Here is a 14,043-nt window from a genome sequence, read left to right as displayed (position 1 = left end):
ATATATAATATATAAAATTGTGAAACGAAAACTTTGGAATAAAATTATCTCGTCCACGCGTTTTTCATTAAATTTTATAAATATAATGTAAAATAGACAAAAGGAGAAAATCTCAACAAATATATAAAGCAGTATAAACTTATTATTATATGTAGTTACATATCGCCAGGGATATACGTTTGCACAATGCTAAACTTATTCAAAATAGAATAATAGATTAGAATAATATATTATTATTCGAAAGTAAGGAAATTTATATTCGAATATCATTTTCGAATATAATCTTCCTTAATAAGTTCAGCATTGTGCAGACAATACATTGTTTTACCAGCCTTAGGAGAAACAGAAAGTAAATTGTACATAATGTAAATAAATATATCAATCTATTCAGTGCGTCTCTGTTTAAATAAACTGCTGAATAAATATACACCATATTTCGTGTATATTATCTCTATGTGTTTAAATGAATATTAAATAAAAAGTTCTGCTAAAAGTCCACAATTATATTTCGTGTGTATTATTTATTATATAAGTTAAAAAAAAATTTATTTTATTTTCTAAGTTTGTAATCGGCAAGAAATATAATTATTAATAAAATACGTCAGTATTTAGTTATAAAAATGATTACATTTTACAAGATTTTTTACATTCGCATAAAATTCTATTATGGCCATTGCATTGTGCATAGGAATATAAGAAAGCTAATTCGTATTTATTAGCGTGTATATTGTAACAATTTTTTAATACATCCTGAATATACCAATTGCATAATGATTCCAATCTATCGATAGTTGTCTGCATCACATATTTTTTTTCCAATTATTAAAAGAAATATAATATTTGTATTGACATTGTATCCTTTAGTTTTCATTAAAGTCTCAAATTTACTTACCTGAGCTATGACTAATCCATGATTTGAGTTATTTGTAGTGTGACTGTGCGAATCAAATAAAGTGACCTATGAATAAAACTTAGGTCTTATTTATACAGGATGATCATTAATTATATGTGTCAACATTTAAAAAAATAAATCTAGTCGAAAACAAAAAGTATTATATTTGATTATTTATTTAGACGATCATCAACTAAGATATGGATATATAATTAAGACTACCATATAATTGATTTCTATTAATTATAGCTACACGTGTGCTTACCTTACTTGTAGTTTCTTGAAATATAAATAATATAGTACGTCCGCATGTGATAAGCAGCATAAACAAAGTGTGAAATTTTGGATTTTTGTACCATTCATGTAAAAATATGTTTATATTTTTGTATAGGCTTGTTTCTATCTCCTCATGAAAGATATTGAACTTCTGTGAGAAAGTTATTATGTATATATTATTCAAGTGTAAGATGTATATATTCAAAAATTTTTCTATTTGTTCAGAAATATAGTTGAATAAGAAATCAATAATTTTTTAATTGAATATTAATAAACTTATACACGTGTACAGTTATATATATATATATACACACACACACACACACACACACACACACACAGAGGATGGTAGTTAAGTATATTGCCATATTTTAAATGGCTTAGTTTCCGAAATGCAGGTGAATTCGCAAATGTTTGACGACACGGAAAATTGCGTTGGAGATATCTTCCTGCATAAATATGCCTTGCTTCATGTGAGTTACCATTCGCACAACCGTAAACAAAGTGGCAAAGTCAAAGTCAAAGCCTCCTAGATCATCGGACTTAAATCCTTTGGATTATTTCCTTTGGAGGCATCTGAAATCATTGGTTTATACCACCCCAATTGAGAATGAAAATGAATAGTTGCAAGGCAATACGTAACACATCTGGTATCTTTAGCATGTACGTCATCTTTGAAAAGAAGGCTCGATGGATGTATCATGGCGCAAGGTGTACATTTTCAACAATTCATCTAATTGTTTTATTTCATCAGAAGAACTGAAGCCTGTTTTTGTTTTTCTGTTTTTGATTAGTTTTTGACTAGTTCAAGCTGTATTTCTTTCAAATAAGATTATTACTACACGTTTAAATTTTTTTTATTTTGGAAATTAAACCGTTTAGGACACATGTTTATATGGACTTTTTTACTTGAAATAAACCAAAGAATCACTCTGTTGAGTATGGCAACATATTTAACTAACATCCTGTATATATATATATATATATATATATATATATATGTGTGTGTGTGTGTGTGTATATGTATATGTATTAGGTCTATTAGGATATCATTCATATTAAATATTTCTATCATACCCATTCTTTTAATATATTTAAGCTCTTGCCTCCATGTTTTAAAGCATCTTCGGTATTCAAATACGGATGTGATATAAGCCTTTTCTTAATAAGCCACCCATGAATAGCGTTACCCTCAATTATTGCCTCTGCCACAATAATATTTAATCTCGGACAGTTTTCTATATCATAAATCGATACATTTCCTCTTGAAATTCGTACAGCCACAAGTAAACATATAAGTGTACAGGCTTCACTTACTGGGGATTATTCAGTACATAAAAAAATAAGTATTATTGTGATAATGTGATATGTCAGTATACAGATACTCTCCATTTGATATAAATAATAAAGTTAATTATAATAATAATTACGTTTTTGTCCTGGTGGATAACGGCTTTGTGTAAATTCAGGTTGATACCATAATATATCTACTTCATTATTAAAACAGTTTTTCATGTATGACGGAAAGTGACAGCTAAATAGTGGTGGTAAAGTCATAATTACAAAAGTATCTTTTATTCCATATGTTTCTCATTACTTATTAATTTTGTTACCAAATACATCTCTTTATGATTCATATTTATGTCCTTTCCAAAAAGATTTAATGTGTACATATATATATATATAAGTCAAGACATTTTGGATGCCAAATTTTGTATAATAGTTGGGTTATAATTGTATGTTGAAAAATAGCTGCATTCATTAGATACAAATTAATTGTTTCAGCAATTAAATTAATCGATTTAAGTTATGTTCCACTACTAGTACTGAAAATCTATAGTTCATGTTATGTATAATATTATAGATATTCAAATATTGATAATGTATATGTATAAAAAAACTGATTTACTGTGATCCGCTTTAATGAACCGGAAAATCATTTTGGAGAAGGAAAAACGAAGAAGACGAATAGAACTCGTAATGTACACGGCTTTTAAAAAGTATAATTTATATTGTCCTTAAAATAATAATTGACATCTAAAAATAACTTTTTAATGATTTTGTTGCCGAAATAATTGCACAATTTAGAAAAGCAATACAGCTTTTTTAATATATTGTACTTTACAATCTATATTTCCAGAACATATTTCCAGCTTACTTAATAAGAGAATGAATGAGAGCGAGAGAAAGTTATTATTTGATATTTATTATACTTCATAACAAAACACATTTTATTAATTGAATTTCTCTTTATAATGACATTTCTTGCAGTGACATATTGATTATTGATCGATCGTTTCAAAATATGACTTTTCTTTAAAATGATATAAATTTCATTACTTTATTTTTTTATAAAAAGCATATTGTTCCTATGAATAATTCTTTTAGCATTTAGCACTTAAAAAGAATGTATGAAATTCAGTTTCAAATATAATATATCAAATATATGCGAATGTATGTATATTATCATAAAAAGTATATGATAATATATGTTTTATAAGATAAGAGATATAAAAGCGTCTGTGCTACACGTGCAAATAATATGACTTTACAATTATGAAACTAATAATCTATTCAAGATTAGTTAATGTGCTATTATGCTCAAAATAACACAAAAGTGGAAATATATTCCATGAATGTAAAAACAAAATACATATTTATATATTTACATATAGGCTACGTTCTGTTATTTTGCGAGTAGTGAAAAATCTATGGTACATATATGTAATAATAGATTTCCAGTACTCGCAGTGAATAACGTAGCCATAATTTACTGTAAAAATAGAAATATGATAAAAATCAAATGACGTACATTGCATTATAATAGAAACTGATACACGATGTTAGCTAAAAATTTAAATTTCTAAATTGACATTGTAAAATACAATTTGACATTAAAAATATAGAATTTTTTAATTAAGTACTCATTCAAATTAAAGTCTTCTCGTCAATTTTTCTTTTACAATATTAATAGCATATTAATTCTTGCGAATAAAATATTTTACCATTCTTATATATATTTTTTGTAAAATTTTCATCAAATTTGTTTTCTATTTCCAATAAAAATTTGTCAGTTTTTTAAGCAAATCATATGCGTGTTATGAATATGATTTATTTTAAGTCAGTTCAGCACTGTAATTAGTCTCTAAATCGTCAGTTTATTATGAATAAATTTATATTTTTCTAAACGTATATTACACCTGACTTCTGTTTCAAATAAACATTTTGTCTTTTGTATTTGTCACTGTTATTACAAAGATGTGGAAATTGTTTTCATAAATCTTCTATATATATCATATTTTCGCACAATGGATTCATTAAATCTGAAAGCAACATATAAATTTTATATTATATAGTATTCTATAAAAAACATCCAATTAAACTTTCTTCAAATTTTAATCAAACAAATAATTATATAGATATATTGTAAAGAACGGATAATGATTAAAAAATGCTATTTATAATTTATAAAATGTATTGTTATATATTTTTTTAAATTTAAGATTAAAATAAACTCACCAGTGATCAGAATGATCTATATGTAGCTGGGTAACGTGTTGGTATACTTGTGGTAAGAAGACGTGACCAATGTTCCCATCCCAGAAGCTTTGCAATTTCAATGCATTTTTCATCAATTTCTTTTAATTGTTTTTCTTCATAATAGCGTGTCAATAATTTCAAATAACGTCCATAATGATTATTGATGTGTGCATGCCATAGAGATAAAATAATAACCTAAAGAAGATATAGAAATAAATCTTATTTATCATTTTATAATGTACTTATTAATTATCTAACGTTTATTCGAGTGGAGATATGTATACACGGAGTTTCTAAATAAGTATGAAAAATTCACTCCTTCAAAGGAGGAAGTAAAATTTAGTTTTTTTTTTTATTAATAAGCGTCCTTTTTATTAGAGAAAAATATTCATTAAATTTCATTTTTCTAACTTTGTCTTTCGTTCAAAATTTAACAAAACATAGAAATTTAATTTTTACCCTTTGAAGAAGGGAAAGATAAAAATTAAATAAAGTATATTCCTAATCTTTCCTATAAGGATAATATATTACTTTTGTACATTTTAAAAGATGGCTTTAAAAATAATAATATTATTTTTACCTTATTGTCAGTAGGTTCAGCGAATTTCTGTACTTCTTGCCAATGATGTGTAACACTTTCAAGCAAATGTTCGAAGGATCCATCTCCCTCCCCAGGCTTTGTTCCATGTACATACAATCGTGCCAATGCACAGCCTTTTCTCACTAATCCTTCAATCAAACTGTTCTTTTGCTTCTCCATAGTTACTTTGATTTTAGCCGCATCTGGACGCTGATCGTTTTTCAATCCATAATATGCTAATAACTTATCTTGATCAATATTAGTGATCACAGAGTCAGCAACTGTTATTATTTGATTAGCAAACGCAATAGCGTTTTCTGAAAGATCATTTTGTGGTACATGTCGCCGTGCCTCCGAAGAATCCAACGATATCAACATGGCAGTATGAACAGGCAAATGATCTGAGAAGGCACCCTTCAATTCTCCGTACAATGTATTGGTGTGATCACCGGGTTCTGTTACAAACAAGAACAGAATTCATTAGTATTAATTCGTAAAAATAAATTTTCAATTCATAATATATATAATAAATGTCATGTATATTAAAGACCACGTTTGCATATACATGTAGATATTCATGTTAGATTTGTTATATTATATGATAACAAATGTCAGTGTTCTCAAATAAATTATGTATGCTGTTAATGTAAATAGTTCGTTTTATTATAAACACAGTAAAAGGATAAAAACTGATCATGGATACATATTTAACATATAAATATTTGTAGAAAGTTAAATAAAAATGCAACAATTGCAATTACATGCTCGAAAGAACATATGTATCTTATATGGATATAAAAAAGAACATAAATATTCACATTATGGAGAAAAATACATAAATGTTTCACATTTTTAATTCAATCCAACTTACTTATTGATGGTGCTAATTGATGGAATATAAACCGGAAAAAAAGATAAAAAATATATATATGATAGTACTAAACTAAATAATATCAAATTATATCTATTGCATAAATTTATATCTATTGCAATTAAGCAATTGCTCTAAATTTATATCTATTGCATATCTAAATATTACAATATCTAAATATTAGATTACCAAATTTAGCAAGGTAATTGCATTTTAAATCTCTTAATGCTTCCTGGTATTCATCCCATTTTGTAGTTTTCTCTTTCTCAGATTTAGCAGTAGGGCTGACATTTTTCTTGGTAGGCTCAGATATGATGTATTTAAATACGTGACTATCCACCTTCTTTCCAATATCATCTTTACAGAAAGTCAATGTACCTTGAAGATAACTACCAGGGGTAGCGTATTTGGATACTCTTTGCAAAAAGAAAAGAAAAATATATAATATATATCAAGTAATTAAAAATATATATTTTAATAATAAATATAGCAGGTTTTTGTTATTTTATTTTTGTTACATGTATTACATGCTGAAGCCAAATAGAATAGGAAAATAGAATACTGTAAGAAGAGCGTAATAGTAATAATATATATAACAGAATATAATCTCGCAGAGAAATAATACACTCCATTCATATACTAATACGTTACATTAACAGACAAAAGCATAATTTGTACATGTAAAAAGTCAAATCATTTCTTGTGGAATAAAATATTCGCAAATAATAAAAGTTGACAATCAAATTTGAAGAAACAACTATATAAATATAGATATGAAATTTCTATGAAGAAATTTTTTTTAATTTGCAACATTTTTGAAGAACAGTAACGTCAAACTAATTGAAAGTAGTAGAAAGTTTTTTAATATATACGTAGGCAAATTTTTTTATAAAACTTATTTATATTAGCTATATAAGTTTGATATATGTGTATTGTTTGAATAAACATAGATCAGAATTGACATTACTTATCCGATATATGTTGATGTATCTGCTTCAACTAAGAATGAAAAAGGAATAAAAATTTGCCTATGTAAATTTGCCTTTTTTAAATGTACCTTTTTTTGCAATAAGTAATATCTTGATATTGTATCTTATATGCAATATCTTGATTAAAGACAGACATAAACATGCATTTAAAAATATGTTGTCATATAACTGAATAGCAAATGTCCTCGATTTTATTATAAAGCTTTCAAATGCAAAGTATATAGAAAATTGTATTATAAACTCACTTGTTTTCAGTGCTGCAATGTAAGATGAAAAAAAATTATCTTAGTAGCATTTCAGCACTAATTAATATATTATATTATCAAATATCTCTAAATAAATGATGTTTTCTTGTCTAAACATACTCACGCGCGCGCGCGTGTGTGTGTGTGTGTGTGTGTGTGTGTACAATTTTTCTTATTTATAATTTGATTTATAAGCAGTAGAAACTAAAAAACTTTATAGGAATTGAATTTCAAAACGGAAAATTAAAATTACTTATACAAATTTAAGAAAATTTCGTTTTAATAAAATTTTAACATAAAAATGAATATTAAATGTAACATATTTGATATTAAAAAATAAAGAATTATATCAAAAAAATTCCAATAAACTTTTTACAAGAAAAAGGGATACCAAATTGGTCAAAGAAAATGTGTGTAAATTTTATGACATCAACTTAGAAACATCTTACATATATATAAAATATTGAATTATAATATTTTCATAAACGTTTTTTGTGTACACACATATGCATAAAATGTATTTGTTCATAAAAACGTTCATATAAATATTTTCATTCATATATATTTAACTTGATAATCAAATAAAAACGAAAAAATTACTAAGTGAAACTAAAATAATATTTTGCATTCAAGCATACTACTATACGATATTTTCAAATTGTAAAATCATTAAGAGTTAATAAACAAAATATTTTTATATACAAAAATACAAAATTTTACATAGATAGAATATTTCAAAGTATATATTTTTTTTATTTTAAACATACAATTTATCAATGTATGAAACAAGTGTGCAATAAAGATGATATTAAAAGTACATCAATCAATAATTTACTTTTAATATACAGAATGTTTGGAAAATAATGATAAATCTTTCGCACACAGGTAGAATGGAGTAAACTGAGAAGAAAAGTACTCTACCATCTTGCAATTTTCGCAATAGTTAATAAGATATTAATTACTAAAAATTGACGAAAATTGATCTTCAATAATTTTTTACTTAAATACTATCAACTTTATAGAAAAACTGCAAAAGACGAAAATTGTTTCTTTCCTTCTCATAGAACTCTACAAATTTTTTCAGAATTTTTTATTAACTTTTTAGTACTGCATTTTCTCATTTTTACCAACATGAGAAAATACAGCATTAAAAAATTCTGAAAAAATTCTAAAAAAAATTCTTAGAGCTCTATGAGAAGAAAATAACAATTTTTGTCTCTTGCAGATTTCTTAAAATCTTCTCGTAAAATTGTATTTGAGTAAAAAATTATTGAAGACCAATTTTTGGCAATTTTTAATAATTAATTAATCTTGTTAAATATTGCGAAAATTGCAAAATGGACTAAGGACTTTTCTTCTCAATTTAGTCCATTCTGCCTCTATACGAAAGATTGATCATTATTTTCCAAACATCCTGTATATATGTATACATACATATATATAATGTATTTTAATATGAATTATATGCAAAAGTATGTATATGATGTGTGTACAATATAAAAGAGTATTTAAATATATAAAAATTTAAATATTTAAATTATAATTATGAGTACATATATAAAATAATCAACTAATCTATAGTATAAATTGTTAAGATAAAATGTTGCAATTAGAAACCTTGAATATTTTAGAAACTTTCGGTTCCAATTATAAAATTTTCTTTATAGATAACTTTCATAGTTGCAGATTAGTCTTACGCAAATAATTATTAAATCTTTAACTACATCTATTATTATGATTGGCAAATTTAGGAATGTCAAACTACATTAATTTACGTATATCTATAACACAAATGCTAAGAAAAAATATGATATATACAGATATAAATGTAAACACTCACTTGCTTTCATTAGACAGTGGAGCAATATACAAAGGAAGAATATGGCCAGGTGGAATACATGCAGCAACCATTTTTTTTCCACCAATAATGGCTTGCGATTGATTGGCATAGATATCCAAATTAATTGGTGTACTAAGCTTTTGACTCAATAGTAATGGCATGTCTGTCAATCTTTCCAACAAATCCTTTTTCTCATGACGTATATGCATTTTCAAAGTGTAATCTCCCTTTTCTAATTTGTGAATTGTATACTGTAATAAATTAATATTATTTTCACATATGTTAAATAAAACTGTAGTACTACTAGGCCAAGTTCCATATTTAGATCTTGGAATTATTATATCAGTGTTGTGAAAAATATACAATCTTAAATATATTTTTATTATTAAAGAAATATTATCATGTATATATTACATATATAAAAAAATTGATGTACTTCTATAACGACAAATCCAATACAATATTACATTATATTCTTTAAATATTAAAATAAACAACTCACTTTAGACGGATATGCATCTCCACAACTTATCAATTGTTTATTACTGTCGTAAATCATCCACATTTGGCTTTCATATTCGCTTTCGTACAACAAGTCACTAAGCAATGCAGCATTTGGTGTGACCTCAGTTGATTTTGCCGAATGGAATGTGTATGTTAATTGTAATTCATATATTTGTCGTGATGGTGGAATAATATCACGTGCTCGTAAAGGAGCAATTTTCGATTCATTAGGCCTATAATGTTACATGGTAAAGTGTATCTCATAATCATTAATATAAAAATAAGATGCAGAATCTCAAGTAAAACATACTTTAAGACTTGAACAGATGTTTTCAGAGAAATGTTGGGTACAACTTCTTCGTTTCTAAGAGAACTGCGTAATTCAAGGCGATTTATTCCATCTCCAGATAGCATTGTAAGATTACCGTTTATCATATGAATTCCATGAAATTCTATAGAATAATCAATAAACATATCACCAAGATTTGCCCAATACTTTGCAATAACTACTTCCAAAATTAATCCACCCTGAAAAAATTATTTGCATATACAAATATAATAAACTAAACGATTACAAACATTGTACTTTTTAAGAATGTGTTTATACATCTTTAATATAAATATTTTATACCTGAACAGCAAATGGTTGAATAGTTTCCGATTGAGATGTAACACTTATTATTCTGTTAACTTCAAGAGTTTTACAGGCTAAACGAGGTTTTAATTGAATAGTATGCATCACAAATCTACCAGTCTTATCCTTTTCTGTGCTTTTTAATCTGAGAACTGATTTAAACATATAAAAATAAAATATAATGTTATCTAAATTACATTAAATAATTGTTTATGATAAGATTATCTTTAATATATTACCTGCCCAAGTAGCATCTTCTGGAACAAGAATGAAATGACGTTGAATTGTATTAGGTTTAAATAATACATTTGTGTATGTTAAGTCTGGAAGAAGTGCAGTCTTCGGTATTATCATTGGCTGGATAACAGTTACCGGAATTTGAAATACTGGTCCTTTCGCGATATTAGTTACGTCATATGCTCGTACACTAAAAATTGGAAGAATGCAAACTTATAATTGCAATTACTTTAAATTATTAATATAATAATGCAATTTAAAATAACTATTTTTACCTAGTGGCATGAACACCTTCTGGTAAATTAGTAGCGTCAACTCTAATAGCAAAAGCACGAGGCATATGCATCAAGTCCAGATGTGTCGGAAATTGAACCCAAGAAGCATCACACACCAGTGTTAGCTTCAGATTAAAATCTATTTTGCGTGCTGGATCTACAAAATGACATAAATTCATTTATACAAAAATATTATTTTATATATTATTTTATTAAAATATTAATTAAAATTTTAGTATACCATTTTATTAAAATATTATTTTATACTATTCTAGAGAAATCTGATATCGTGATAATAAAAATAAAAAAAAGAACAATTACATAAAATCGTTAGGTATTATGTTACCTATATTTTCGCTATTTATAAATACTGGTTCGACTGTAATTGCATAATCCTTTGCACGATCAATGACACCTGTTCTCATATGAATGCCTTTAGAATTATTAACGCCGCAATTGATAGCAAAGCGTACGTCTCTTTCGGGTGCATCACAACACGAAATGAGATTATCAAATGCACGTTCGACTTGTAATAGGCCAGAGCCTTGTGCAAATGGATCTAAATTAGGTACATAAAGAGCAGTATTCTCAAGCGCCCTTTTTATACTATAAGGAGAATATAAGGAACCCTTAGCAAGAAGACCTGATATAAGAACCGCTAAAAATAATAAAAGATATAAAAATATTTTCTAATCATATCAAAATTTAATATGTCATAGATATATATAGAAATTTCGATACACACCAACTGCTCCAGTAACATGTGGACTTGCCATACTTGTACCATTCATAAGTTGACTTTTTCTAAGAGTAAAATTTGGAACGCTGGTAATGGCACCTCCTGGTGCACATACTGTTACACCAGCACCTCCATCTATCATTGGGCCACGGGAGGACCAAGTATATGGCATGCCTGGCATCTTTTCTCTTAAAGAATATTCAGCTACCATCATATCAGGCGATACGTAAGCACCAACACTAATAATACTGTTTGAACTGATGTCTGGAGGAGTTCCTATATATTTTTAAAGTATTTAGATGTAAGATGTCAAGACACATAGCACAACAAAAAACCATCTAAGTATATTTTATATTGATGATATTAATACAAATTGTAGCAATAAAATTAAATTTTAAGAAGCTGATATAATAGAATGTATGTAAAAAGAGAATGAGTTTTATATTTACCAATAGTACACAAAGCTGGGCCCAGATTGCCAGCAGATGCAACCCATGTTACACCATATTCGTCAATAACTTCGTTCATTAATTCTCCTATTCTACCTGTATTTGACCAATGAGCATGTTCACCATAACTCATGTTTATAACGTGAATCTTCTCTTTACGTTGCATTATATGAATCATTGCCCGCACTACTGAAGTTCCAGTTTCCATTGTGCCAATACGACCATCACCGACAGTAAGTGAAATAATTTGGGCTCCTGGTGCCACTCCATTCAATTCTGGATTATCAGGAAAATATGCAGCTGCGATTGACGCAACATGTGTCCCATGACTCGCTATAATATAATTTAATTAAAAGAAAAATTTCTAATAGAAAAATCGGGCATTTAATTTTATAAAACTTCAACAAAATTTTTGTCATACTTACAGCATAAGCTGACAATTTCCAATGTATTGCCTTCATCATGAATATTAATACTAATATTTAACTGGTCTTCTTGTGTAAGAGGGGCAAAATCTCTCGTGATAGAATATTCACCAAGAAAAACGCCAATTTCCAGGTTACCCACTTCAGAAGTATCAATACATGCTCTGTCATAGAAAAAATAAACATCAAATCAAACAAGTAAATATAATGCAATTTAAATTTTTAAATAAATAGGTATGTGCATATTTAGGCTTATCACATACTCGAAATATGATTACCTCCAAATATTACCATCGTGGAAAACAACGCAATCATAAGTAGGTCCTACATCGCAATACTTTTTTTCAATATTATTCAATACTTCAACTCGAGCTTCAAGCTCTTCTTTTTGCAGTCTTTCTTCCAAAGTCGATAATTGTGGATTTTTATTCTCAAATTCCTGTATATTATATTTACAAATATTATATAACTAATATTTATAAAGTAAACTTATATCATTAGTTAATTATTAATTTAAAAAATGAATAATGTATTGATATCAGTTTACTTAATAAACAACATATAAACAGGACAATATATATTTTAATAATGGTACAAAAATATCTGCTTATAATAATTCATATAAAATACATTTTCAATTCTCTCTCTCTCTCTCTCTCTCTCTCTCTCCCTCCCCCTAACAAATTTTTTTATGTTAATGATACATTTTATATTTTCAATTTATTGTATAATATATATCTTTAAATGTATTTTACATGCCTTCTTGAACACTTAGAAATTAATATTTAAATTTTATACTATTTTATAAAAATGTCATAAAATTAATAAAAACATTACACATATATGTATCATTCACAATATAATAGGCTTTGCTTAAGTAGATATTATGTAATAGAATCAATAGCTTTACAATAGATCAATCTGCCAAATACAAATATAGCATTAGATACAGATCACTGCGACATGTTGTGAAATAGTGGCCTCATTTAATCGCATGGTTTGACATGCATTCCTATCTTTGGATCACATGAACTAATATTCTAATTATAATACTATTCAGAGACATTTCTATTGATTTCCAGTTCGTCGTGTGACATTTCAATAACATTGTAATTATTTATATGCATTACAGACAAAATAACAATTTGATGTTGAAAAATTTCAAATACATTTTAAAAAAACCAAAGAATGAGATGGATAATTAATAACAAAGAGATTAATAACATTCAATTCAATTAAAAATTCTCATATACCTGAGTTTGGAAAATTGTGTGTGTAAGTATATATAAGGAATGAAGTGAATTATAATCCATTTTTTAAACAAATGTAAAATATTAACATATTTTAATAAAAAATATTTTACCTGTAATTGTCTGGAAGCTTCTGCAAGTGCTGCTTTATGTCCATCATCCCAAAGACGCTTCTTGCGTTCTGCCACTACTCTTTCTTTTAGTTTAGTAGGATATAATGAATACAGATTCTTTAAACCGATATGATATTCTCCACTAGGATTATTCCAATTAGATGGAACCTAAATAATAAATAAT

General features: G+C 26.7%; 1 protein-coding gene across 1 annotated transcript in view; it reads right to left on the bottom strand.

The window, feature by feature from the left end:
• Positions 1-14,043, bottom strand: part of LOC108755386 (exostosin-3) — a 23,615-nt gene that overhangs the window by 8,194 nt on the left and 1,378 nt on the right. The window contains exons 3-19 of the mRNA XM_018498337.1: positions 13,860-14,027; positions 12,775-12,935; positions 12,497-12,660; positions 12,072-12,404; positions 11,629-11,898; positions 11,230-11,541; positions 10,884-11,040; positions 10,611-10,798; positions 10,369-10,523; positions 10,048-10,265; positions 9,736-9,970; positions 9,234-9,484; positions 6,349-6,575; positions 5,289-5,743; positions 4,735-4,903; positions 2,246-2,484; positions 893-958 (exon numbers count right to left, since the gene is read on the bottom strand). Coding sequence (XP_018353839.1) covers positions 893-958; positions 2,246-2,484; positions 4,735-4,903; positions 5,289-5,743; positions 6,349-6,575; positions 9,234-9,484; positions 9,736-9,970; positions 10,048-10,265; positions 10,369-10,523; positions 10,611-10,798; positions 10,884-11,040; positions 11,230-11,541; positions 11,629-11,898; positions 12,072-12,404; positions 12,497-12,660; positions 12,775-12,935; positions 13,860-14,027 — 3,768 coding nt within the window. The remainder of the gene's footprint in view (positions 1-892; positions 959-2,245; positions 2,485-4,734; positions 4,904-5,288; positions 5,744-6,348; positions 6,576-9,233; positions 9,485-9,735; positions 9,971-10,047; positions 10,266-10,368; positions 10,524-10,610; positions 10,799-10,883; positions 11,041-11,229; positions 11,542-11,628; positions 11,899-12,071; positions 12,405-12,496; positions 12,661-12,774; positions 12,936-13,859; positions 14,028-14,043) is intronic.

The sequence above is a fragment of the Trachymyrmex septentrionalis genome, unplaced genomic scaffold (genome assembly GCF_001594115.1).
Source record: "Trachymyrmex septentrionalis isolate Tsep2-gDNA-1 unplaced genomic scaffold, Tsep1.0 scaffold87, whole genome shotgun sequence".
NCBI classification, from domain to species: Eukaryota; Metazoa; Arthropoda; class Insecta; order Hymenoptera; family Formicidae; genus Trachymyrmex; species Trachymyrmex septentrionalis.
Note: the sequence above shows the minus strand (reverse complement) of the source record. Positions and strands in the feature narration are given on the sequence as shown.